Source organism: Plasmodium vinckei, assembly GCF_900681995.1.
Source record: "Plasmodium vinckei vinckei genome assembly, chromosome: PVVCY_06".
NCBI lineage: Eukaryota > Apicomplexa > Aconoidasida > Haemosporida > Plasmodiidae > Plasmodium > Plasmodium vinckei.
In genome coordinates this window covers 546,676-574,570 of record NC_051298.1, presented here as the reverse complement: position 1 = coordinate 574,570, position 27,895 = coordinate 546,676, and the positions used below count along the sequence as shown (strand labels likewise).

Genomic DNA, 27,895 nt, shown 5'->3' with positions numbered 1-27,895 from the left:
ACTTTAAGTGGACACTTGAACATTTTGTACGTTGTTATAGATTAACAATTTTACACAAGCACCCACACACAAAACATATATATGTATATATTTTTAACATATTAGGATTTTATTTTTATGATTAATTTTTAAGTTTTATTTATTTTTATTTATTTTCATCCGTTTAAATGATTTGCTTATATATTAATTGGAACAATATATATGCATAATTGAGGATGAAAAAATATATACTATTTTTTGCATTATGTATTTTTTGAATATATTTATAATTATATTTTTCTATTCATTTATTTTGTACAATTTTTATTTTAGTTTTTTTGTTTTAGTTTTTCGTCTTTACAATTTTCACAATATATGCATATGCATAAATATAAACACATTGTTATTGTGACCATGTGTTGCACATTTGAATGCTTCCTACATTTTATACCTAGACACCATTAGACATGTACAACTTGTTTAATTAAATTATAAATAAAAAACATTATTTACACTGCTAATTATTAATATTTATGTGATAATTTTTGCGTTCTTCTTTTTACTTTTTAAAAATAAAAGTATTATTTTTTATATTTGAAAAAATATTCATTGAAATATGCTTATTATATGACAATATAATTGTTAAAAGTAGACAAAGAAGAAATACATTACATGCTAATATATAATAGTGATATAATATAAAAATGAAAAAATCAAATAAGTTAAATATCCTAGTTAAAAATGTTAAATTCTTCGTTAAAAAATGTAGGGAGAAAAATAAAAAATTACTAACATTAAATAGCTTGGACGAAACAGATGATGAGTGTACAAATGACACAGGAAAGTTCTTAGATGATAAAATAAGTTTTCAGAAGAAGCGTAAAGGGGGTTCTATGGAGATCAATAGCTTCAATGGTTTTGACGAGCCTGCACCCAATATATATAAAAAATATGCTACCACAAATAGTAGTGAAATTAAAAAGATTGATTCTCAAGATAGTTTTCGAAATAAACTGGGTCATTTAGGTAAAAGTCGTACAAATTTTAAGAATAAATCTTCCTACGAAGAAAAAGAGGATAACAATCAAAACTTTGATATAAATTATAAATTGTTTGATAATGAAAGAATGGAATATAATGAAGAAGGACTTTTAAAAGAACAACCAAAAGATAGAAAGCTCGAATATGTAAAAAATGAAATTATGGAATATGATTTGAATTTATTAAATTTATACAAAAAATTGGAAAAAGGGTCAAAGAATAGTAAATCATCTAAAAAAAATAAAGAAAAGACAGCAAAGAAAAATTTATCAGCTAATGCAACACCAGTACCGAAAAAAATAAAAGTAAAAACAATCCATACACTAAATTCCGACGATTTAAATATAAAAAGTGATACTTTTTTAAGAAAGAATACTTTTAAGAAGAGTAAAAATAAAAGCTCGCCCAAAAAAAATGAAAACAAAATTGAAGGAAAACCCGAAGATCAATTGTTGTTGAAAAATTCAAAACAACATAGCAAAAGTCCTCTATTAGTACATAGTGAGAAAATTTCAAAATATTATAGTATGGATTCTTTAAATAAACGATTAAATAAAGTTTATTCTTTCCAAAATAGTGTGTCTAATAGATTACAAAAAAAAAGTAGCTCATCAACATATGACATTGGTTGTATGTATATGAATAATGATACAAGCACTAAAAGTTCTAAAGATTTAACAAAAAGAAAGTCAAATGATACTAATTTATTCAATAGTTCTAAAAGTCTTCGTCAATTCAAATTTTTAAATGACAATAAAAAAAATATTGAGTATTATAAAAAGATGATGGACTCTTTAGAAGGGACAGTTGGAAAACCAAAAAGTAAAAATAATAATAGTGGGTCTATAGATAATATTATGAAAATAATAAATAGTTTATTGCATGATTATGTTCCCAAATTAATTGATCGATATGAATATTATATGAACGCATTAGATGGAAAAAATAAATTGTTGAGACAAAAAATAAAAGAATCTCTCGATTTTGGAGATATTCAATATGAAGAAATTCGTGAATTAAAAAGTCAATTAGTGCAAAAAAATCATGAAAATATGAAATTAAATGATACAATTGGCACATTAAAAAATAAATTATCTTATATAAATGAGTTGGAATTAAAAAATGGAGAATATTTAGATGAAATTGTTCTTATGAAAAATAGAGTAACATATTTAGAAAAAATAATAGAGGAAAATGATCAATCTAAGGAATCTTATGAACTTCGAAAAATGAGGCGTAATATGAAAAATATATATAATAAAATGAAAAACGAAGTAAGATGCATCAATAAATTAAAATCCAAGCGTTTTAAATGGCATAAAAAGAAAAAAATATCTTTGCATAGATGGATAAATTTAAAAAGCAAAATAGATGAATGCAGAACTTTAACTACTTATGAAAAAGTCAGTGATGAATCTTCAGTAAATACGTCAAGGGAGAATTATGATAATAAAACTTTTGAAAAAAAAAGTGATGATGAAATTTGTGAAAACGAGACCAAAACAATGGAAGATATTAAAATAGTAAAGGAATATGCCGATAAAAATGTTGATACTAGTGATTTGAATATGACCAATAAAAAGACAGAGGAAGAGGATAATGAGGCATTACACAAAAGTGAAGAAAAAGAATTGATACCCAAGAAAAATAAGGTTCCAACAAAAAATAAAAAAATAAATACAATTTTAAGCAATCATACATTTATACAGTTATTGAAAAATGAAGAAAAAATAGCTAACGAAATGCAACGGAATAATTTCACTTCTATACCTATGGGCATTTATCCATATTATCATTACTTTTATAGTAATATACTAAACGATGAAAAGTACAAATATATTGATAATGAAAATATTGAATTTTCAGATGAAAATTATTTGTCATTGTGCAATAAATTAAAAGAATCTTTTTGCGAAAATTATTTTTCCGAATGGCCAAATGAAATTAGCAATAATAATATAATACATGAGACTATTGTTCCATATTATCCTGATGCCATTCCATTAAATGGAAAAAGAGAATCATCTGATAACAACAAAAAAGTATGTAATATTTCATCTGCCCCACAAATGGTAAATGACAAATGGAAATATATGATTATAAATAGCGATGTTAGAAATGAAGACAAAAATGAAAAAAAGAAAAAGAAGAATGTTTACAATCTCCCTTTTGATTGTTGTTATAAAATAAATAGAATATTAAGCGGGACAATAAATTGTTTTTTGTGGGAATCAGAAGATGCACGTGATGGACAACAAAATGGAGGATTTTATGAAAAATATAATGGAAGGAAAAAATATTTGATTCCAAGCAATAGGTCGTTAATAAATAAAAAATTAAAAATAAACAGAGGAAAAAATTTATCTTCTTTTTCTCATAGAGACATTTCTAAAAATAAATATAAATACTATTGTAATCAAGTTGATGGAAATGGTAAAGTAAGAAAAGATAGTTGCGGTGTTGAAAAATCGAGAACCATGGATGATCATATTTGTAGAAATAGTGCATGCATGAATGGGAGTATTAATGATACGAAAAATATTACAATTACTGATAATAATAATAGAGAGGATATAAATATAATTGGAAATGTGACTAATTTAGAGGATTATAAGCAAAATCATGAAACTGTTCATAAGAACAATGACATGGGAGATAAAAGTGAATTGAAGGAGGAAAATGATGAAATGGATAAAAATATTATTAGAAAGAAGAGTGAAAAAATTAACAATTTTAAACAGTTTTTATTAAATTATAATAATTATTTTTCAGGAAGTAGAAAGGACGAATATAACAAGGGTAACAATACATATAATAATAAACTGGTTAATGAAACATATCCGATTGATAAATATTATATCGATTGTAGTATAATCAATCCAGATTATAGTATCATGCATAATGGAAATGAAATAAATAATGTCAAAAATAATTTCATGCACCATTTGAGTTATCCAAAGAATGTTAATAGTATATCTGTTATGCCAAATTTAAAAATCACTAATGTTGGTTGCGAATTGAAAAAAATCGAAAAAAACAAGAATACTATTTTTAATAATAACAACATGAACATTTCATGTGATCAGGAATGTAAACAGCGCCATGATTTGAAAAGCTTACACAAAAACCAGAAAGACACAAAAAATCAAACACATTATACATGTGATAAAACAGTAAGATATCTTAATCCTTTTAATCAGTATATAGATATAAACATAACAAACTATGATGAAATTAATAAATACCTTCACGATCATTTTCTATATTCAAAATGAATGAAAAACTTGAGAGACCACCCAAAGGGAACAGGATGACAATAAGCAGATAACCAGTCAAGAAATAAAATGCATACCCACACATATGAGAAATACTTGATATAAGCTTGCCCTATTATATACAAATCGGGGTATCTATATACATATGTCTAATCTATAGGTATAAAAAATGTATATATTCAAACATATACAATAACTATAATGAGAGAATGTGGGCATTTAGCACACATGCTCTATACTACATAAACATACATACACATATATGCATGTATTTCTATTTTTGAATAAAATGAGATTGCTTTATGATTTGTAATACTTTTCAAGCATGGAATATATACATATGTGTTATATACATATATTATATATTACGTAATGCAAAATATTTCTACGAATAAATTTTGTTGATTTTTAGTAAAATTTATTTTATATGAGTGAAGGAAAATTAAAGTAAAAAGAGCTTCCTCGCCACAATAATTTATATATATATTTTTTTTGATGAAAACGATTAATCTGGAACATTAATAGAATTTAATAACATGATACAAAAAAATACATGGTTTTGCTAATATTTTATTTCTATGTATATAATGTATAAAAATGTGTTCAAATGAGAATAATACCACAGAAATTATTATATAATAGAAAGGAAAATATGTCAAAAGGAATATAAAGATAAATTTTGTATAATACAATAAAAAAAAAAAATTTATAGTTTTTTCCTATGGCTTCTTTATTTATGCACAACAATATATTTGATATATTAATTTTATATATCCGTTCACTATATATATTTAATTTATTGTTATATTTGCCGATTAATTATTATTTTATTTAAAAATTTTGAAATATTATATTTCTTTGATTTCTCTATTTATTTTCTTTTTCCTTTATGTTTTAACATATATAACTTATATTGTGTAAAAAGAAAAACAGTTAGATAAAAATGTATCATATTGGTCAAATAAATTAGCACAGAAAACATACAAATAAATAAGCATACATATTATCTATGCATGTATGAGCATATCTATGTACATAAGCACAGCTGTTTGTAACTACTTGCTTTGGATAGAACTTTTTTAATAAAATAATTTTATTTTCTTAGCAAAAAAAACTTTGAAAAAAATGGTTTTGGATATCAATTTATTTAGAACTGAAAAAGGAGGTAACCCAGAAAAAATTAAAGAGTCTGAAAAGAACAGATTTAATGATGTAAGTAATGTAGATAAAGTTATAGAATATGATGAGAAATGGAGAAAGAGTATATTTAAATTAGAGGAGTTAAAAAAAAACATTAACCTAATAAATAAAACAATAGGAAATAAAAAAAAAGAAGATAAAAATGCTAATGTTGAGGATTTGAAACAAAAAAGTTTAAGCATGAAAGAAGAAATTCCATTGATCCAAAACGAAGAAAAACATTTATTAAAACAAAGAAATACATATTTAGCAAAAGTAGGAAATATATTAAGTAGTAAAGTTGTAATTAATAATGATGAAGAACATAATAAAGTGGTGCGAACATGGGGAGAATGCAAAAATTATGAACCAACCGATTTAGAAAAAAGTGATACAAAGAAAGTAGGTACTCCTAATACTAAAAGAGAAGTAGGTAACAATAATGATGGACAAAATAAAGTTAGTATAATAAGTGAAATAAAAAAGAAATATTATTATCATTATGATTTGCTAAGAAAAATAGGGGGAGTGAATTTTAAGAAAGGAGTTTTAGTAGCTGGGCATAGAGGTTATTATCTTACTGGTGCAGGTTTTTTATTAAATAATGCTATTATGCAATATGCCATAAATTTTCTTGTGAATAAAAAATATACACCTGTATATCCTCCGTTTTTTATGAAAAAAACCATAATGGAGGAATGTGCAGAGTTAGATGATTTTGAAGAAACATTGTATAAAATAAGCTCGTCAAGTGTTGCTAGTGCTGAGGACCCGAAAATTGCTACAAATAATAACAATAATAATATTTCAAATGAAAAATCAAATAGAGACGACTTATTTTTAATAGCCACATCTGAACAACCACTATGTGCATTACACAGAGATGAAACATTAGAATCAAGGTATCTGCCTTTAAAATATGTAGGTATTTCTTCCTGTTTTAGAAAAGAAGCAGGGGCACACGGAAAAGATATTAGAGGTATATTGAGAGTTCATCAATTTGATAAAGTCGAGCAATTTTGTATTTCTTTACCACAAACAAGTTATAAATTACATGAAGAAATGATAAAAACTTGTGAAGAATTTTATCAATCTTTAAATATTCCATACAAAATTGTAAATATCGTATCAGGAGCTCTCAATAATGCTGCTGCCTTAAAATATGATATCGAAGGATATTTCCCTAGTAGTGGACAATATAGAGAATTGGTATCATGTAGTAATTGTACAGATTATCAAAGTATTAATTTAAATATTAGATATACCGATTCAAATATAAAAATAGCAGGCATTACAAAAAGTTCAAAAGATAAGAATGATGAAAATGCTAAAGATGAAACAAGAGATGAATATGTTGATAGTGAATATGAAAAATTTAATCATGATTTTCCTGTTGAAAATAAAAATTATGTTCATTTATTAAATGGTACTATGGTAGCTGGACAAAGATTTTTATGTTGTCTTTTAGAAAATTATCAAAATGGAGAAGGTATTATGGTCCCTGAAAAATTAAGACCATACATGAACACTGATTTTATTCCATTCATAGAATAAGTATTAAAAAAAAGGAAAGAATAATAATATATGCAAACTTTATAAATATGTTATTACCTTTTAAAAGTATGCTTTACTATTTGTTCTTGTGAATTATTTTTTTCACTTTATTGTATTTTTCTAATATTTTTTTCGTGCTTATAGCACTTTATTGCACAATTTTGTATTACTACATTACATTTTATTGTGTACATATTTATTATATGAAATTTATATTTTTTTTTGGGGGTGAGGATACTCACTACCTCCTATATCTTAACTTGATAAAAAGAAGAATGAACACAAAGCTGTGTAATTTTTAAAACAATATCATTATTGCATATTTATAAGTCATAAATAATTCCCATATGGGATCTATATAGGTACTTTGAGTAAAGTAAATAACCTTCTTTTATTAACCTAGCTTTTATGGAAATATGATTTTCAAAACTTGATATATACATATACCCAAGTTACAAATTGAATGTTTTTTTTTTCGTACATGTGATTAATCGTCAACTTGTTTTAACTTATTATGTATTAAGCATGCTCAAAATATTCCTAAAAATATGAAATTATTTTTTCTCTTTTTATTGAATTGTAGTACAATGGATACAAAATATATCACTAGACCTGTAGACAAGTTTTGAATATTTTCCTGATTTTAATTTTTAGCGACTTTACAAGTTAAATTTCATATTGAAAATAAAGCAAAAAATATTTATACTTTTTTTATTTATTCATATTTTTTTATCAAATATAAAGTATTACTTCCTACATACCTCTAAAAAGAAAAGAGTAATATTAGCATACTAATGTGAAGGCTCAAAATATACGTAATTATTTTTTTAATTTGTTGATAAAATAACTGATAAATGTTTTACACTGTAACAATTGTTTAAAAAAGTATAAACTTTGTACAGTTTTAAGCACACACATTTGTTCAATAGGGAGAAACATACATACTTATAGACAGAAATATGTTAATATAATTATCAAAATGTTTGTATTTATTCATTTATAAGTCTTATTTATGTTGAAAGGGGCCTTTAATTTGTTTATTCTTCGAAATTAAACAGACATACATATGCTTTTTGTATATTTATTTTAATTTTTTATATTTTTTAATATTTTTTATTTTTTTTTCCATGCACACTTTTCCACAAATAAAGAGCCAGGGATATTTTATTTTACAGTTATTAAAAAAAATTTTGAAACAGTTACTTTTATGATTATACATATAATATCTTCATATATTTATTCACTTTATTTATTATATATATATTTTTAAATCATTTATAATAATGCTAAAATTAAATGATTTTCGTGATTATATGAATTCAAAGCGTTCATTATTTCTTCATTTATTTTACTCGCTTATTTAATATTGTTTATTCTTTAGTCATCAATTTGTATATTCATTTACAGTTATTTATATTTTATTTTTTGTGTTTAATTGTTTGTATACATTTATACATGCATATTTATGTGTGCATTGATAATACATTTTTGTATATTTATATGTATACGTATTTTCACATTTTTTTTTACATATTTCTATTTATTTATTTAGGCAAATTTAAAATTTATTTGTTTTCCCTTTCTCTTTCTCTATTTTGCCGTTATACATTTTCCCTATTCTTTTTATCTGTTTGATTTGGTTTAACTTATCCACATTTATGATAAACAGTTGGATACAAAGAGGAAGCAAAAAATATAATAACAAAAAAAAAAACGTTGAAGGAATTAAACAATACTAATGGTAGTAGTGATACTAGGAATAATAATAAGTTTGTGAACAAAGTAGTGGGAATATATAAAACCAATTATTTGTTTTTTTTTGTTTTGTTTGTACACATTCCTCGAATTGGACATAAACATGTATGGACAGGTAGCAAAGGTATATACAAATTTGTACAATTATTAAAAATATAATAATATAAAATTAAATGGTGTGAATAAAGACAAAAATAATTAAATAAGTTGTGATACGTCAAAATAAAAAAGTTATAAAAATTAAAAAAAAAAATGGCAAATAATGCATTTAATGAGATGATTGGATGCGTGCGTGTAATCAGTTCTACAGACACTGATAACACCAAAGAAATTGTGAACAATGGAAATAGTAATAATAAAAATAGCAAACTAAAAAAAATAATTAACGGAATTATAAGTAATAAAATGAAACATGCAAAAAATGTATTTGATGAAGTAAAAGAACATATTAAATATACAGCTAAAGAAGCTCAAAAAAATATGAACTACCCTTTTTGTAAATCACCATGTAATATTGAAAATCTGAAAAATACAATATATATAAATGAAGAAGAAATTGTTATAAATAAAAATATTTATAAAAATATATTTACAAATAAAAGAAAAGAAAGTAATGAAAGTGATGAAGAAGAGGATGAGGAAAAAGACGAAGGAGTAGCAGGAAAAAAAAAAAATAATCAAAATCTATTTACATGTGAAAAAAATGATATCATTATTAAAGGGAAATATAATTTTGGATTTACTATTGATGTTATTTCAGAAAATGAAGAAAATAAAATTATTGCATATGCATATGAAAAAGATACAAATAAAAAATTACCATGTATTTATAAATGGAGGCGAATATATTATGACAAAGAATATGGATTAATAGAACAAAATTTAAATAATACAGGGAATAAAAATATACAAAAAAAAGTAACACCAGGAAATGGTAAAGGTTGTTATGGTAGTGAATATGAATTAACTTCTGATGATATTGGATTTAAAATATCTGTAGAATGCACTTGTATTAATAGTGAGCAAATGGATAATGGTTCTATCCCTTCGGAAAATTATAGAGACACACATTTTGATGAATATGAAAAGGCGGAAAATAACAATAATATCAACATGAACAATGATAAAAATTCTTTTTACAATGATGCTTCATCATTTAAAAACACATTCAAAGGTACGGCAAAAGAAAGTTACACATCACAATATGAAAAATTAAATAATAAAAAAAGTTATGATAATATACAAAATAGTGAAAAAAGCAATTTAGAAAATATAAGCAATTACAGTAAAAATTCATCAAACACATCTATAAATAGTTATTATAAAAACATGAAGAATAAAAAAAAAAATAACAATGAAAGTGATGATGAAAATATGTTAAAACGATCTACAAAAAGAGGGTTATTAAAATCTGATGGTGAATTATCTTTGTTTAGTAATACAAAAAATGAAAAAAATAAAATATTTGAAACGCAAACTACTAATTCATACAATCAAAACTTGTCTCAAATTAATAACAAATATCATGGTGTGGCTATTGCCGAAATTGGGCCATTTAATTTGAATACCAAAACTAAAAATATGTTAGAAACTATTATATATAATGATACAATTAAATACCCTATATATATATTAAGCAAAGAAGACAAAAAAAATAATAGTCTACAAAATGAAAACAAATATTATGATCAAAAAACTTTAGAAAATATTATATTTAATGAGAGCAAAACTAGTAACTCATTTAGTACGTATAACGATTATAATTATGTTGACAATCAAAGTGTGTATTCCAATTTAGAAGGGGAAAACGAATATATATATATGTTGCATATATATAAAAATGAAATAAAAATTATTAATCAAAATAATAAAATGAAAAATATGTGGAATTATAAATTTCATCATATATATCCATATGTAGAATTTATTGATACAGATCGTAAAACAGAAAAGCATAACAAAAATGATGAAAATAATAATCACTTTTTATTACATGTTAATGAAAATGAGTCTTATAAATGCAAATGCCTATTTAAAAGACATCGAGATTTAATATCTATTTTATTAAAATATATGCATGCTAATTTATATATTATCAATGAATATATATTCAATAATATAAATCAAAATTTTGAAAAAACTAGAGTTAAAAATATTTTTAACAATGTAGATGTTAATTCAATTCTTGAAAATCTAAACAAAGAGCTATTACTAAATAGAAAAATAAATCAAAAGTACCTCAACAAAATTCATAATTTACAGAATGAAAAAAATGCCCTCGAAGATGATCTCAAAAATACGATAGAAGCATTTCAATTCCAATTAGGTAATTCCCATATCTACATCCCATTCATAAATATATTATTCTCAAACATATTTCATTGTCTTTTTTTATATATCAAAAGTTTTCACATTAAAAAGTAATATGTATCAATGCTTTTTCTTAAAATGCCATATGAATTTTGACCTTTTTATAATTAAGGAATGACTATGACATGCACATTATTCACATTTTATATACTTATACATGAAATCTCTACACATTTATCCATCCATAGATACTGCCAAAAAGTTCAAGGATCAAACCGAACTGATAAAAGAAAACGAAAAACTTATGAAGGAGATCAAAATATTACAAGATAAATACAAAAATGTGGATTTATTTTTTAAAGACAAGGTAAAATATACAGAGATAACAATATAATAATAATAAATCATGTAAAATAAATACGAGTATATATATTTTTTTATTTGAACATTTTTATCCCATTTTACAGTATAAATTATTATTAAATGATATTGAAAAATATAAAAAATTAGTACAGGAGAATATGTCCAAGGTAATATTAAAAATGTTTGTTTTTCATCATAATCTAGAACAGACAGAAAAAATGTTACTACATTATTTTTGTTTTATTTACATATGGATATATATGTATATTTTTTATCATACAATTTATAGACTAACTCGAAAGAGGATCAAAAATTACAAGAAAAAATACAGTCTATCGAAAAAGAAAAGGTTAAAAAAATATTATAATAAATAAAAATACACAAACATATATATATATATATATATACATATGTAACTTAGTTTGGTTAGTTATTTACTTCCAATCTATTATGACAGTATCCATACAAAATAATTAAAACAACTTTTTTTTACAGATTAACTTGTTAAATGAAAATAAAAAAATACATAATTTATATTTAGAAGAAAAGGGAAATAAAACCGATTTAGAGAATAAAGTAGAAAATTTAAATTTAAAATTGGAACTTTTAAACAAGTCTTTACAAGTAATAAACATTATTAATAAATTATAATATAGATAATTATAAATGATCCATAAAAAATGTGCTTGTACATATAATATGTGAAATTTACTATTTATATTAGGAGGAAAAACAAAAAAACCAAGAAACATATGAATCACTAAAGGAATTAAAAGAAGTTAAAAAAAATAATAACTCTTTACAAAAGGAAAATATCAAAATATCAAATGAACTAAATTTATTAACTTCGGAAAAAAACAGATTAACAAAATTGGTTGATTCTTTAGCAAAAGGTACAAATAAAAATATCGTCAAACAACAAACAAACACATTATATGCTAACTAAAAGCTCAATACTCTATATAAATCCATTTTGTAACAGTAAAATATTTGTCAAAATAATTTCTACATACACATATGCCTTTTTTTATACAGATATTGAAAAATCAAAAAAAAATGAAGCTTCAAAAAAAGATGATAACAAAACAGAAAGGTAATAACATGCACACATTTAATTAAATTTTTTTTTAAATATTCACTATAATATATTAACATATAATATTTTTGTCTTTTTTTTAGCAAACAAAATGATAAGCTATTAAAAGAGCTTATGTCTTTAAAAGATGAAAATGAACTTCTCAAAAAAAGGATAAAAAAATTTGCAAATTTTAGCAATACCGCGTCATAGATTCAAGTTTGTATCACATATATTCATATCAATGACACCCAAATATATTTTTTTACATATCTCTATATATGCATTTTTTATAATTTTAAAAAAAAAAATAAAAATGCATACATGTTTAGTTTCATATTATTTTTTAATCAATTTTGATTTCTTTATAAAATCCATTTGTTTCATAGCATAATATGCTAATGAAAATATATATCTTTCTTTTTTTTCGTTTTTTCTTTTTTAACGTGATAAATAAAAAAAGAAACCACACAAAATATATTTGTTGTATTTTAATTATTGTCTTAATGTATTTTTTTTCAACTAAGTAATAACTCTATATGCATATATATAATATATGCTAATTTGTTTTTAGTATTTTAATGTAACGGGTTAGCAAAAAAGAAAAAAAAGACGAAGAAAAAATGACATAAGCAAATTTGTAAATAGCTATAAATAAAAATAGTGTTGTATTTTTTTAAAGAGCCATATTAAAGCAATTATTATTTTATTGTCAAGGAGCCGAAAAACGCAACATACATTATATACATATATATAATTAATAAATAAGTATTTAAAATATATAGGGGAAAAGAATATGTATATGCTACGGTATTTTTATTTGCAAAATTATTATTATTAGCTATTAAAATGGTTTAAATTGGCTATATAAATGTAAAAATAATGACATGTGTGGGAACTTATGAGAAGTTAAATTACGAAATAAATAAATATTCGGAAGAAAGCCAAGCATATATATACATAATGAATTTAATAATGGCATATCTGTATAATACCAATTAAAATAATTTTTTTATGAATTTAGAGCTCATTCAAAAAAATAATTTTGCATAATATATATTTATGTATTGAATAATAGGATTTAAATATGTATACATGTAACATCCTATTTTTTTATTAATCTTGTTGGTTATTTCTATTTTGTATGCTTTATTATTTTATATATTTTTTTATTACAACATTTGCAATAATATACTGAATTATTTAAGGTATTCAACATGAAAATGGGCTGAAAATCAAATAAGTATTATATTCATGTGTATATACCTATATGTGTTTACCCTTTTATATATTTAATAGTTACATAATTTTATTAACATGTCTCTGAATTCTTTAAAATCAATTTCCCCATCGTTATTTTGATCAACCTCCTTCAAAACAGTTTTCCAACAATCTGAACTAACATCTCCTAATCCAAACAATTGAGCTAATTCATTTGCAGATATTTTTCCTGACCCATCTTTATCAAATAATTTAAATGCCTTTTCTAATCTTTCAGTTGATAATAATAATTTTCTATCAATAGCAACAGTTAAAAATTCTGAATATTCTATATATCCATTTTGATCTAAATCTATAGAACTTAAAATTTGATCGACTTCAACTTCAATAGCTGCATTATCTAAATCAGTTGTACCATCCCCTTTTATTTTTAATAATTCCTTATACCCTATTATTAATTCATTTCTGTCTAATTGACCATCTCCATTTTTATCCATTTTTTTAAAAATTTTAGTAAGTTCTTTTGTTTCATCTATTGTTGTTAATTTTGATCCCATATATAATAGTGCAGCTTGTGCTAATTTTTGAGTACTTTGAAATTGTTTTATATTTGCAATACTTAATTCAAGTGATGGAATATCAATATTTAAATTATCTTTACTTGTCATTAATCTTATCCATTCATGCTCTAATGCATCTCTTGCTGATATTCTCACAGCACTTGTGTACATTAGCATTTTTTTTATCAAGTCTTTTGCTTTGTCACTTATTTTTTTAAATTGAGGTAAATCAAAGGTATATTTTCCGGTCTCGACTTTTTTCAAAATGTCATACTCATTAGACCCATTAAAAGGTGGGCATCCTATAAAAAAGAAGAAAAAAAATATAATAATTATTTTGCAAAAAAAAAATATATATATAGGAACAGACACGATATATACAATGAATTGATGTCTAAATTTTTGAAAAACATTTTTGCACATTTTTTTCATATTCATTTAGCAAGGAATATCGATACATTCATAAGACATGGCATAATTCATAATAAAACTGTTTTGAAAGTTTAATACCTGATAAGAGGATATATAATATGACACCACATGACCATATATCACATTTTTCATCATAAGTTCCGTGTAAAACATCCGGAGCAATATAATAGGCAGTACCTATTTTATCTTTCATTTTTTTACTATATTCAAAATGGGTTGATAATCCAAAATCAATAATTTTTATAATCATATCTTCTTTATTTTTTGTTTCAAGAAGAATATTTTCAGGTTTTAAATCCCTATGAACTACATTATTTTTATGCATATATGTAATACCACTTAATACTTGTTTAATTATTCTTGCTGCATCCACTTCATAAAATCTCTTCCTACTAATAATTTCATCAAATAATTCTCCTCCAGAATATACATCCGATACTAAATAATAATAATTGTTATCTTCAAAAAATTCATATAATTTCATTATATTTATATGATCTAACATTTTTAATAATTCTACTTCTCTTAAAAGACTTTGTTTATCTGTTTTTCTTTTGACATGCTTTTTGCTAATTACTTTAATTGCATATTCATGACCTGTATGCTTATCTCTACTTAATATAACTTCACCAAATGAGCCTTTTCCTAAAATTTTGATTCCTTTATATTGCTCATTAAATACTACATTACTATTTTGTATGAACATACCAGGTCTTAATTTACTATTATTAAAACTATTTTTAACTATTTCTTTTGATATACTAGTACTCCTTTCTTTCAAAGCATTATTTTTTCCTTGTCCTCCCTTTAAATTTTTCTTGTTTCCTTTTTTGTCTTCATTTTGTATATCACTCTGTGTAGACATTTCCTGCCCCATTTTTATTATATATAGGTATATATATACTTATAATGTTTTTTTACATAAAAAATGCTTGACGAATGAAAATGATTTATGGAAAATTATAAGTTTTATATTCCCTTTTTGGAAGCATAAATATGTGTGTACACAATTGGCGATATGCAATTTTGTATGTATGTATAAATATCCAATATATATATATTTATGTAAACTATGCAAGTATATACTGAAGTGTGAAATATTATGTATTTATACACACATTTATATTATTATCATTTGTGTGTATATAACATAATTTCCTTAATATGAACATACATGCACTTTAACTTCCCTATATTTTATGCTAAATAAATTTCCCCCCTTTTTTTTAATACTTGTGTGTTTATTTATTATATATATATTTATTTATTGTTTTTATTTTTTTTTGTGCATGCATAAAAAAAAGTACAAAAAAATGCACAGAAAAAATAATATAAACTTTACGCACAAGTAACGGAAAAAAAATATACTATTCAATAATATAATGATAAATATATATATAATCGTATATGGAAATATTATATATACAGTGATACATTTATTTGGACATTGGTTTATATTTCTTAAAATGCTTGTTTGTTTAATAGGAAAATTATTTCAATTCTTTAATATATTTTATGTTAATGAAAAAACAAAATAAACTTTTCATATATTTTTTTTGCCATAATGTAAAAAAGCTAGCCAATTAAATTTTGTTAACAAAATAAAAACAGGAGACTTAACATATGCATGTATGTATTCACCTATAAAGGATAGTAACTATTTCCAAAGAAAGTGAAAAAAAAACATAAAATATGTATATATTACATTTGTTTGTGTTTTTTTTTCATTTTATTGGAAAATTACCAAACTTAAAAAATTTTTTTAAAAGGCAATCATAATATGAGCATAAGCTTTCTCCAATAAGACATAATCCATTCAAAAATTATTGTGTGCTTTATGCTTTGTTATAATATATTTTATGAACATACTATATATATAATATTATTTTTTTCGAAAAATTGCTAGGTTGCGCATATTTGAGGGTATTATATACTTGCTATTTTTATATATACCAATAATCATATAAAAAATGAATATACAATTTTAAATAATTCGAAATTAAAATGAAATTTCATGGACTATTAAAATTGCTATATATATATGTGAGGTATAGAACATATGCGTGCACTTTTTAATAAACATGATTATATGCCTCATTTTGAAAACTTTTTCCAAATTTTCAGCTATTTTTTCATTAATTTAAAAATAGCAACATTGTAGAAATTGCAAAAGACACAAACACGGAAAAATATATGGAAAATAAAAAAAAAAAAAAATAATTTTAAAAAATTCTTAAAAAGTATAAGGGTAAACTTGAAAAATGTACTACAAATAGACAAATTTTTTATAGCTATGTTTTCAAAACTTAAGTTCTATATTTGCATATTTCAAGGCTTCTAATGCCCAAATTGGTAATCGCTTTATTAGTTCATTTATTTTGTCATTTTTTGAGGTGGAAAATTCATTTTTTAAATTATTAGCAGAATAGTCATAATTTTCTGATACCCCATTTGTTTCTTTCACAACTGTATTATTACTGCATATATTTATTGGGTCATTATTTACTGGTGTATTATCACTATCAGTCATGTTACTGTCTGGGATTTTGTAATTTCCATTTTTATATCCAATGACAAAATTGTTATACAAAGCAGTGGTAACAAAATAGTCTATTTTGTTCGAAAAAATAGATACCCTCATTAGATAGCAAAAATGGAGTGTAAAAAAAATATTATGAATTGTTAATAAAGTATTAACAACCGGATTTTTTTTAGTTATAAGTAAATGTAAAAATGATTTAGAATAATTATTACAAACATAACAAGAACAATTTTTAACAAGTGGTGTAAAATCATATTTATATTTAGCTTGTTTTAATTTTAATGTTCCATCATAACTTAATGCTGTATTAAATCTGGCAGTTCTTGATGGATATACACAATCATACATATCATATCCTAAAATCGAACAAAATAATATATCCATTAAATATCCTATACCCATTATATATCTACATTTATTTATTGGTAAATAATTATATTTTAAATTATTTTCATTAGAACAATGATTTATTATTTCTATAAATTTTTTTTTTTTTTCACCTCCACATAACCCCCCTATAGCATATCCATTTAATTTCTGTCGTAAAATAAAATCCATAGATTTATTTCTTAAATCAATATGTAATCCACCTTGTATTATTCCAAATAAAGTTTGATCTTCTTTTTTTCCATGACTTTTTATACACCTCTCTAACCATCTATTTGTTCTATAAGTTGCTTCCTCAATTTTATTTATATCACTTTCTGTGGCAGGTCGAACATCATCTAATGCCATTATTATATCACTTCCAATCATATTTTGTAGTTGAATTGATTTTTCAGGGGTAAGAAGTATATCTTCCCCTTCGTTTAAATCGATATCTTTATTTATTTCACCACTTTCAGTTGCCTTACCACAATCGGTTTCATCCTTTAGAAGAAATTCCATATTTCTCTTAATAACTGAACTATCATATATGTTGTTAAATAATATTCCTTCTTCTAATATTTTAATTCTCTTACTAAGAGAAACCATTTGAAATCCACCCGAATCTGTAAGCATTGAATTTGGGAACCTTATAAAATTGTTAATATCTTTATTTTTTTGAAATATCGTCATATCATAAATATTTGACACATGATAAGTGTTACTTAAAATAATGTAATTACATATTTGTTTTACTTCTTCTTCTATTAGACCTTTAATACAACATTTTGTACCAACAGGCATAAATAGGGGTGATATAATTATTGTATTTTTTTTTATTTCCTTCCCTTTTTCTTCAACTGTTGAATTATTATCTATATACTTTTTTTTTATAACTATTATATTTAATCTCGCTCTTTTGTTTTTTTTTATATTTATTAATTTTAAGTTTTTGTTATATTCCTTTGTTTGCTTAAAAACTGAATCACATTGATCCCCTTTTTCCATTCTTTCAGCATCACTTTCATCTGAACTATTTAAATAGTTTGAAAAATATGAATTTCCTTCATTTCTTATTTCATTTATTTTATTATTTATATCCTTTATGTTAATTTTTGAAAATTGGTCTTCAAAAAAGTTAGCAAAACTTTCATATTCTTTATAATCATTTTCAGTGAGGAAATCAAAAGGTAGTGGTTCTTCATAACTATTATTGGTATTGTTCTCTTCTATGTTTTTTTTTATTTTTTTGAGACCTGTTTCATTTTCTATAGTTGTAAAATTATTCATTTTTTGTTTTTTTTTTTTATGGATAACCTTATTTTGTATATCGTTTTCGTTTATCTGTCCATTTTCCATTTTATTGGAACAAACAAGTATCACATGCTGATTGTGCAAATCTTTTAAAAAAAATTCTTTAAATCCAATTAAAATAACAAACCATGGACATTCATATAATACTATACATGTAATATATACAAGTTTGTATTTATAATGAAAATCTGTAATATTATAAATTATATTTAATTAATTATATTATAGTAAGAAAATATATTTAGTGTATGTTTTTTACCTATTTCGTATGGTCCCCCCCAAATTACATTTTTTTTAAAATAAACAAATGAAAATTAAAAGAAAAAATATATTTTATATATTATGAAAATTTTCTTTTGTTTATTAATATTATAAGGAATATATTTTGAAAATTTGTTCCTGAAATTACCAGTGCCTATTATATATTATAGCAACATCGTTTTTTTTTAAATGAATAGAACTACACTTTATAGAAAAATATATGGAGAGTACGCCTTGAAAAATAAAAATAAATTTGTATACCCAAATAAAAAATCGAAAATTTTCATTTTCATTAAAAATAATGTATTTATAAATGTATATAATACTTTTTAATGATCAAAATTATAGAACTTTAGAAAATAAATATTCTCCTTTTTACTAGTTAAAAAAAACAAAAGCACAGCGAACATATTTTACAATTAAGACTGTGAACAAATTGTTAAAAAGTTGTTAAAAATAAAAAAGGTGAAATAACTTTAAATGCATTAATTATTTGATAAATTAGCATACAAAAGTATATGCATATTCTTACACTTTTTTTTTTTTATAAAATAAGTAATATAAATTAAAAAAAAAAATAAAAACAAAAATTAGCACCATAAAACCAATAGGAAAACAATGCTCAAATATGTAGGTTGCGTATATATTAGCACATATGTAAAAATATACATATAGTTAATTATTTTAAAAATACTAAAAAATGTAAAAAGAAAACATTAAAAATATTAATGTCTTCTCGCGTGTGTACAAAGAGGATTTACATAATTTATATCCGTTGGAAAGTTGTACATAAATAATTAAGTACTATATCTATGTATTCCAGGAAAGGAGAAAACATATATATACAATATATATTATATATATATGTATATTTTGAAAGTCCATTTAAAAATAAGAGTATCATTTCGAAAATACATAGTCTCTCCAAGGGATATATATTTTGTTCGTCCTTTCCTTCGATTCATAATTTTTATATTTGATCCAAATATTCGTCTTGAAGTTCCATGAAATTTTCAAATTCTTCCTGAGACATATCTTGCTGATGTTTTTGGGCCTCTATAAAAAAAAAAAAAAAAAAAAAAAACATATGAGAATGTATAAGAAATGGCGAACAGAACAAATGGTATATCTAATGAATTAGAATTTGCTTCCTTTTCATTTGATAAAATTATTATAAAGATATGAAGAATTATAAAAAGTATTAATTACCGATAAGGGTGAATTTCTTGTTAAACTTTTGGATAAAGAAGAGTGGCATTTCTGGTTCACCAAGTTCGCGCTTATCAATTGAACTATTTTTATTTTCAATGACTTTACTCTTTATATCATTAATAATTTTATTTTTTTCTCGTTTTTCATCATTTATTGTATTAGTAAGTCTTATATTATCATTATTTTGAGTTTCTTTCAAATCATTTTTACCTTTCATGTTCATACAAATTTTGATTTTGTTATCTGTTCGTATAATACTACTATTACAAGCATCTGCTTGCCCTTCATCTTTTTTCTTTCGTCCATTTTCAATAATCCTATTATTTAAAATATCTGCAAATTGATAACAATAAAAAAGTATTCATTATTTTTTTATGTTAATTTGGGTTATCATTCCATATGAAATTGTCAAGCCTATTTTTTCTTTTAGCATTTTATATTACCTATCATAGTGTTGCTATGGGAAATGAGAGATGAATTATTTGTTTGTGATACTTCTGATGAGTTGTTTGTAACAGAACCATCTGAAGAAACATCTCCCACATATGAATTAGCAGAGTTTAATTTTTTTGTACAAAATTTTTCTGTATATAGAGGTATAAAATAATTCTTTAATTTTTCAATATGTTCTTTTAATATGTTCAAGTATTTTGTATATTTGTTATACATTTTTTCGGTACTAGCATCATCCTTTTCCTACAAAATTGAAAATCAGTGAAATTAGTGAAATTCGTTTTTGCCATTTTCCATATTATATTGTAAATTAAAAAAATACAAAAAATACAGCATTATATGTGTCCAAATAAAATACATTTTTTAACAGATAGTATGGAGATGAAAATATGGTCACTTTTAGACATGTACAATTGTTATGAAACTGTTTGGTTGTTTTATAAATTTTCTTACGATTAATTCGATTTTATTATTGCAAAAGCAAAGAAAATGTGCATCATACGGATCTAGTGGAAGTATTTGAGCATCAAGCTGAGAATATGTTGCGTTACAAAATTTACAAATATATACATCACATTCATTTTTTTTTTTTTGAAGCTCTAATTCCATTTGTTTTATTCTAAAATCAATTACATAAACAATATAATTGTTTAGACAATAATAAGTTTGATAATATGATCCTTTTTCATTATTTTTATATTTTTGTACTTGTATAATATATTTTTCTTTTAATAATTTTGATAAGATGCTCCTTATTTTTTGCTCGTTCATGTTAACACTACTTATTATATCCTTTTCTAAATATAAGCATTCATTATGAACAAACATATCAAATATAACTATCTCTTCATCACTCATAAAAAATCGACTAACATACACCATTAAATAAAGAAAATATTTTTTTTCCTTGTCGTAAAATATCTCCTTTGATTTTTCCATTTAATATAAAATTTTGAGTAAATGGAAAAATATATAATATATGAGATATTTATAAAACTGAAAAAGTAGCACGCTCAATATATTCGTGTCTACCTATGTATATATAAACACATACATACATACATATATATTATGCATAATTTGGTGTAAGCCGGGTTATTAAATTATCTAGAACATGTTGAATTTGTGTTCCTTTTTTAAATAAGTTACCATTTCGTTATCTAAAGTTTGCTCTTGGTTTCATGATAAGTCAATAAATGATAAACCCCAGATTTTTCATATTAACCTCTTTCGGTAGTATGCTATAAATATCATGTATATCCCAATTGTGTGTATATATATATATATGTATAACTCTTCCCTTGTATTTTTTTTTATTTCTATACTTTTCTCATATACATATATTAACAATTAATTATGATAAGTGTCCTTAAAAATATTTTGTTCAGTTATCACAAAGTTAAGTAATGATTTTTATACATTAAAAAAAAAAAAGGAATATTTAAATATGGAAAAGTTTCAAAACTTAATAATTAAAAAAAAGTGAAACTATATTATTGTAAAGTATAATTAAATAACTATCCCTTTTAATGAATTAAAAAATTGTATTAACATTTTTAAGTTTATTCATATTTCAACTTATTTAGGTCCCTTTTTTTCCAATTACATATCAAAATTTTAGTGTTTAATAAAAGAAGGGTTTTATTATATCCAATATATGGAAAATTGAATATTTTAAAAAATGTATTTTACTAAATATAATCATAATAATTTATAAAGAATTTTTTTTTCGTTTTATATAAGATTATAATGTAATATTTTTATATTAAATCGAGCAAAATCGGATGTAAGGTTAATACTCATATTTTGAGGTGTTATATTAGCTTAGGTTTTTTTTATATATACTTTTTGTTCTTTACCCTTTTACTGTTGCCTTTTTTTTGTTTTTTTATTCCCTTTAAAACTTTGAACATATTTAATGGAAAAAAATGATAAATATTATATTCTATGCAAATATTTAAACTTTCCTATTCTTATAAAATTTATTTTTTTATATTTTTTTGAATTTAATAAAATTTTACTTTATATTTTTTTTTGAATTTTATAAAATCGCCAAAGTAGAATGAAAAAAGGAGGAAATACAGTTTGTTTTTGTAATGTTTTAGTGAAAATAAAATAATAAATTGTTTCGGTTTTATTTTTTTTTTCCATTTTTCTTTTTTGTCAATAAAAAAAAAACATGTATTTCATTTTGTGTAACTGGCAACCATCCATAGCCAAAATTTGTATTTAACAAAAATTGTCATATATATATCATTATTATTTGTGAAGAATATCGCAATAAAATTGTTTAATTATATTTACTTGAATAAATAAAAAAATATGTATATACCCACCTGTATGTAAATTATACACATAAAATGGAAAATTTTAATTTCACTGTTTAAGTTCATATACAATTTATGCGACCTATACACACACAAATATATGTAACACATATATACATGTATATCAAATAAACATGATATATAAAATAAACATGCATATAAAATAAACATGCATATGATATAAACATGATATATACGTGTGTGTACAAATGCGCGAAAATACTAAACTTTGTAAACACATTTTTAATTTAAAAAAATCATAACATTTTTTTTTACCCCTCAAAAAAGGACATTAATTTATTACTTGACTTTCTCTCTATATATACATATTAATCCATATAAAAAAAAAATACAAATGACGCTAGCTAGTGATAATAAGTATAATAACGAACGAGAGATAATCCTTTTGGGGTTTTTAAATGTTGATAATGTATATGGAGAAAATTGGGTTAGTAAAAAAAATGAAATAAAAAAAGACATAGAATATAAAGTAGTAAAATTAAATCAGGCTTTTAAAGACCCATCAATATTTCAAGAAAAATTTGAATTCCTTTCTACTGATGATTATAATTATGTAAAAAATAATTATATATATAGTGCAATACTTATATTTAATCCACATTTAAACGATACAACCACCAATAATGATAAACAAAGTAATATATTTACTAACCAAAAGTCTGGTAGTAATTGCCGAGTTACAGCAAATGATTGCTTGAACGGTTCAAACAAATTAAATACCGGAATAAATAACGAAGAAAATGTCAAAGAAAACAATGAGGTGAAGGAAAAAGAAACCAACTGTAATTCAGAAAAAAAAAAAGAAGGTATAGGAGTTTTAGTTGTAACATGCAAAAAAATGGATAAACCCAAAATGAAACATATTCTAATTAAAATGTTAAAAAAAGAAATAAAAGTAGAATCCACTGTTTTAAAATATAACGGAAATAGTAATCTCACAAACAACACAAATATACAAACCACCTTAAACAGTAATGAATATAATATAAACAAAAATAATTACACAGACAGAGCTTATATCTCTCCAACAATAAATATTAATAAACCTTTTGACGTTAAACGAAATAACTTTTTCAACATGACTGCATATATATATGGTAATAAATACTGAGCAGTGATATGATCAAGTCTAGTTGTACATGCTCATACATACTTATATATAAATAATGATTAAATTTTTATTAACATTTTCGGGCACACCTTTGTTTTAGTAGCCCCATTTTGTGCCCATTCCATGATATACTATGTTTGTATTTGTCATTATTTTACATTTTTTTTCATTTTCTTCTAACTTTAGGTTCGTCAGCAATTTTAGAAAATACGAATCTCATTCAAAGGGAATATGGGGATGATGAATGGGCCAACAAGTTGAGAAAAACAAAAAGAGAAAGAAAGGAAATAAACAAAACAACAAATGATAGTAATATTGAAATGTTTAAGGAAAATCGAATAATCAAAACTTTCACATCCTTATTTAAGAAGTAAAATTTTAATTTCATATACAAAAGTTTACATGAATGGCTACGTAAAAATCCAAGATAATTCAACAAAAAAAAAAAAGCAAAATAAAGTTCGAACAAATGGTTAGATATATTGGTTAAGTAGAAATAAATAAAAAAAAATAAAATCGTGATAATAAAACGTTAAGAAGGCGAAGGATAATATAATTTGTTTTTTTTATATTTGACTAAAATAAAATGTGTACATGTAATATAGGTAGTGCACTTTATTATATTCGAAATATTTTCAACAAAGATTCCATAAAAATTAATTCTGACTTTTAAGTAATATGGGTGAGAAACTGTATATAGTATCACTCCCTTTTCAAAACTTTTCGAACATCAAAATATTTTGAGAGTTCCTGCAAAAAAAAAGGCAAATATTTTTAAGAAGGTAAATAATATGGGCATATTAATGAAGTGAACTCACCAAGTGTATGCAAAACATATATATATATTTCTAAATTTGTAAATTTTCAACATTTTTTATATGACGCTATCGGTCTTATGGCCTACCAGGTCATCGTTCAGATAGACAATGTTCTCGTATATGTCCGGGGGAATAAACGGATATAATACATAAATAAAAAACTTAAACATAAACGAATAATTAAAAAAATAAATAATTTTAATATTTTTTAGAAACTCTTGAATAACTTGAAATATATCCTTAAACAATGATAATATGTTTGTGATATTTGACAAAATACTTTCGGAAAAAATAAACAAAAGTATAAATTGATTTCTCATAAAGGTATTAAAATAATATATTAAATAAAAATATAATAAATTATAATTATATATTATTGGAAAATTACAAAAATTTATAATTATTATATTTCGACCAAGTTCATCTATACCATATTCATATATAAAATTCATTTTTTTTAATTCTTCAAATTTTTCTTTTTTATTATAATTATAACTTAATCTTAAATAACATTCTAAATTCATATTTTCATCACTTTTATTTATTTGAGTTAATTTTAAAAAATTCTTTTGACTTTCATTTTGAGTTTTTATATTCAAAAATTCGGTATCTGCTTCTTTGAAAATTTCAGATGTAGATGAACCCGATGAATTTGAATCATCAGAAGAAAATTCTTCATCACTATCATCCCAGATATATTCTTCTTTATTTGCCTCATTATTTATAAACAAATTTCTATCAACTTGGTTATCATATTCTATCTGTTTTTCTATTTTATTTTTTCGCTTTCTCTTTCGAACTTTTCGCAAACTCTTAAATATCGTAATGTTTCTATTTTGCACATCTATAGATCCAATTTTATTTCCAATAATGGCAATATTTGTAGAGAGAAATCGTTCTTGTTCTGTTCTTGGAAAAAATATAGATATATATTTCAGCAAAAAAAAATAAATATCATTTGAATTTGTTACAAATATAATATTTTTTATTGTATTGTAAAATTGTGGTATTAATAATAAAGAACGTAAACTTTTTAATAATGTAATTAAAAATATATTTATCGGGAAAAATAAATTAAAACATACTATTGGTATGGATATAGATTGTATTTTTTTTTCAAAACATGCATATAATATTTCATGAACACATAAATTCATAGTATTATGTGTTGCTAAAATAAATTTACTATTATATTTTGGTAGCATAACATGTAATATATATTTATGTATATTGTCATAACTATTTGTTAAATAAACTTCACCACTTTTTTTTGTTCGGATTTCATATTTTTCTTCTTCTTCTAGTTTCATTAAGTTTGAAGAATATAAATTTTCACATATACTTTTAGAGTATTTATAATTATTATTTGCATAAAGTATTATACCATGACTTTCTACATTTGCTATATCACCATTATATATTTTTATTTTTTTATTTAACTCTTTATCAATCATATAAGTTTTATTTTCTATAGAATAATTATATGCTTCTCCTATATCTGTTTTTCGATATCCTTCCCCCTCATTATCAATATTTTTATTTGTATCAAAAAAGTTGTTACTATTATTAAGTATATCTTCATTTTCTCCATCATTTGAATGTTGAGGAATTTTTTCGCTATTTTTGTTAGCTATTCCCTTTTTATAGCCAAAATTATATAAAGAATCAGATGCATTTTCTATATATTTATATATATATTCATTCTTTGTAAATATTTCAGATAATTTAAAATATGATTCATTTGTTATTATAAAATTTTGTTTATATTCTACATCATCATTAAGTATGTAGGTAATTTTATTTTTGCAAGAAAATTTTCGTTGGTCTTTTTTTAGCATACTCTGTTTTATATTCCATTTTTCTACAGATATATCATCATTGGGCTGTTTTATTTTTTCCTCATAACTTTGATTCTCTACATTTTGATCACTTATAAAGTTGTTTTTACTGTTGCCCCCAAAATTTGAGTAACCATGTTTTGTGTCTTGGTTTTGCTCTAAACATAATCTGCTCCCTAAATCAATACATAAATTTTTATTTCCCTTTTTATAGCCATCAAAAATAAAAGAAAACAAAAAATTAAAATAAGAACTATCAATAGAATATACCAATGGATGATATATTAAATTAATTTGAAAATTTTTTTTAACAAAATAATTGTAAGTATCAAATTTACAAAAAAAATCTTCTTCTTCTATATATAAGTTTTCATATATTTTTTTATAAATATTAATATAATAAAAAAGACAAAAATTTAAATCATTCCAATTAATTATATTTTTATTTTTAATAATTTTTCTCTCTATATTATGTATATTTTCTAAACTATTACCATCATTTATAATTTTTATTGTATTTTTTATTTTTTTACATATTTCACCAATTTTTTCTTCCCCTTTTTCAAGCTCTATATCATTTATTATTTCTGATAGTTCTTCTTTTGCCCAGTAAAAAATCTCATTTAATTTATCACTAACATGCATGTTTATTTGGCTAGTCAATTATTTTATTAGTTTTAAACTTATCTATGTAACTATATATACTTACATATGTATAGAGGGACTTACTCTCCTGTTATAGTACTCTAAAACTCTATTTCTGTTCCTTTACTTTTTTATAGAACAACAAAAATACATGGTGAAAATTAGAGCGGAAATATAAAAACAAATACACACATATGTATATATAATATATGTATTTTTTTTTACTGGCTTAAAATTTATAAG

The 27,895-nt window shown here is 22.9% G+C and overlaps 8 protein-coding genes across 8 annotated transcripts; 4 read left to right on the top strand and 4 right to left on the bottom strand.

Annotated features, from left to right (window-relative positions):
- Nucleotides 1–683: 683 nt before the first annotated feature.
- Nucleotides 684–4,295, top strand: PVVCY_0601580 (conserved Plasmodium protein, unknown function; the record flags this gene model as incomplete). The annotated part of the gene is made up of 1 exon (XM_008627298.1): nt 684–4,295. The coding sequence occupies one exon, from the start codon at nt 684–686 to the stop codon at nt 4,293–4,295; it is 3,612 nt and encodes a 1,203-aa protein (XP_008625520.1).
- A 1,125-nt stretch (nt 4,296–5,420) lies between these two features.
- Nucleotides 5,421–7,028, top strand: PVVCY_0601570 (serine--tRNA ligase, putative; the record flags this gene model as incomplete). Its single annotated transcript, XM_008627297.1, has 1 exon — nt 5,421–7,028. The coding sequence occupies one exon, from the start codon at nt 5,421–5,423 to the stop codon at nt 7,026–7,028; it is 1,608 nt and encodes a 535-aa protein (XP_008625519.1).
- A 2,007-nt stretch (nt 7,029–9,035) lies between these two features.
- PVVCY_0601560 (conserved Plasmodium protein, unknown function) lies at nt 9,036–12,744 on the top strand (the record flags this gene model as incomplete). The annotated part of the gene is made up of 8 exons (XM_008627296.1): nt 9,036–11,109; nt 11,342–11,460; nt 11,561–11,623; nt 11,746–11,805; nt 11,952–12,080; nt 12,181–12,349; nt 12,492–12,549; nt 12,636–12,744. 8 exons carry the CDS (start codon nt 9,036–9,038, stop codon nt 12,742–12,744), a joined length of 2,781 nt encoding a protein of 926 aa, XP_008625518.1.
- Nucleotides 12,745–13,823: 1,079 nt separating this feature from the next.
- PVVCY_0601550 (calcium-dependent protein kinase 4, putative) lies at nt 13,824–15,621 on the bottom strand (the record flags this gene model as incomplete). Its single annotated transcript, XM_008627295.1, has 2 exons — nt 13,824–14,614; nt 14,823–15,621. 2 exons carry the CDS (start codon nt 15,619–15,621, stop codon nt 13,824–13,826), a joined length of 1,590 nt encoding a protein of 529 aa, XP_008625517.1.
- Nucleotides 15,622–17,043: 1,422 nt separating this feature from the next.
- PVVCY_0601540 (queuine tRNA-ribosyltransferase, putative) lies at nt 17,044–19,011 on the bottom strand (the record flags this gene model as incomplete). Its single annotated transcript, XM_008627294.1, has 1 exon — nt 17,044–19,011. The coding sequence occupies one exon, from the start codon at nt 19,009–19,011 to the stop codon at nt 17,044–17,046; it is 1,968 nt and encodes a 655-aa protein (XP_008625516.1).
- Nucleotides 19,012–20,197: 1,186 nt separating this feature from the next.
- Nucleotides 20,198–21,831, bottom strand: PVVCY_0601530 (transcription initiation factor IIE subunit alpha, putative; the record flags this gene model as incomplete). The annotated part of the gene is made up of 4 exons (XM_008627293.1): nt 20,198–20,283; nt 20,437–20,772; nt 20,883–21,135; nt 21,346–21,831. The coding sequence occupies 4 exons, from the start codon at nt 21,829–21,831 to the stop codon at nt 20,198–20,200; spliced, it is 1,161 nt and encodes a 386-aa protein (XP_008625515.1).
- Nucleotides 21,832–23,574: 1,743 nt separating this feature from the next.
- Nucleotides 23,575–24,725, top strand: PVVCY_0601520 (conserved Plasmodium protein, unknown function; the record flags this gene model as incomplete). The annotated part of the gene is made up of 2 exons (XM_008627292.1): nt 23,575–24,337; nt 24,538–24,725. 2 exons carry the CDS (start codon nt 23,575–23,577, stop codon nt 24,723–24,725), a joined length of 951 nt encoding a protein of 316 aa, XP_008625514.1.
- Nucleotides 24,726–25,053: 328 nt separating this feature from the next.
- PVVCY_0601510 (conserved Plasmodium protein, unknown function) lies at nt 25,054–27,652 on the bottom strand (the record flags this gene model as incomplete). The annotated part of the gene is made up of 2 exons (XM_008627291.2): nt 25,054–25,101; nt 25,256–27,652. 2 exons carry the CDS (start codon nt 27,650–27,652, stop codon nt 25,054–25,056), a joined length of 2,445 nt encoding a protein of 814 aa, XP_008625513.2.
- Nucleotides 27,653–27,895: the final 243 nt, after the last annotated feature.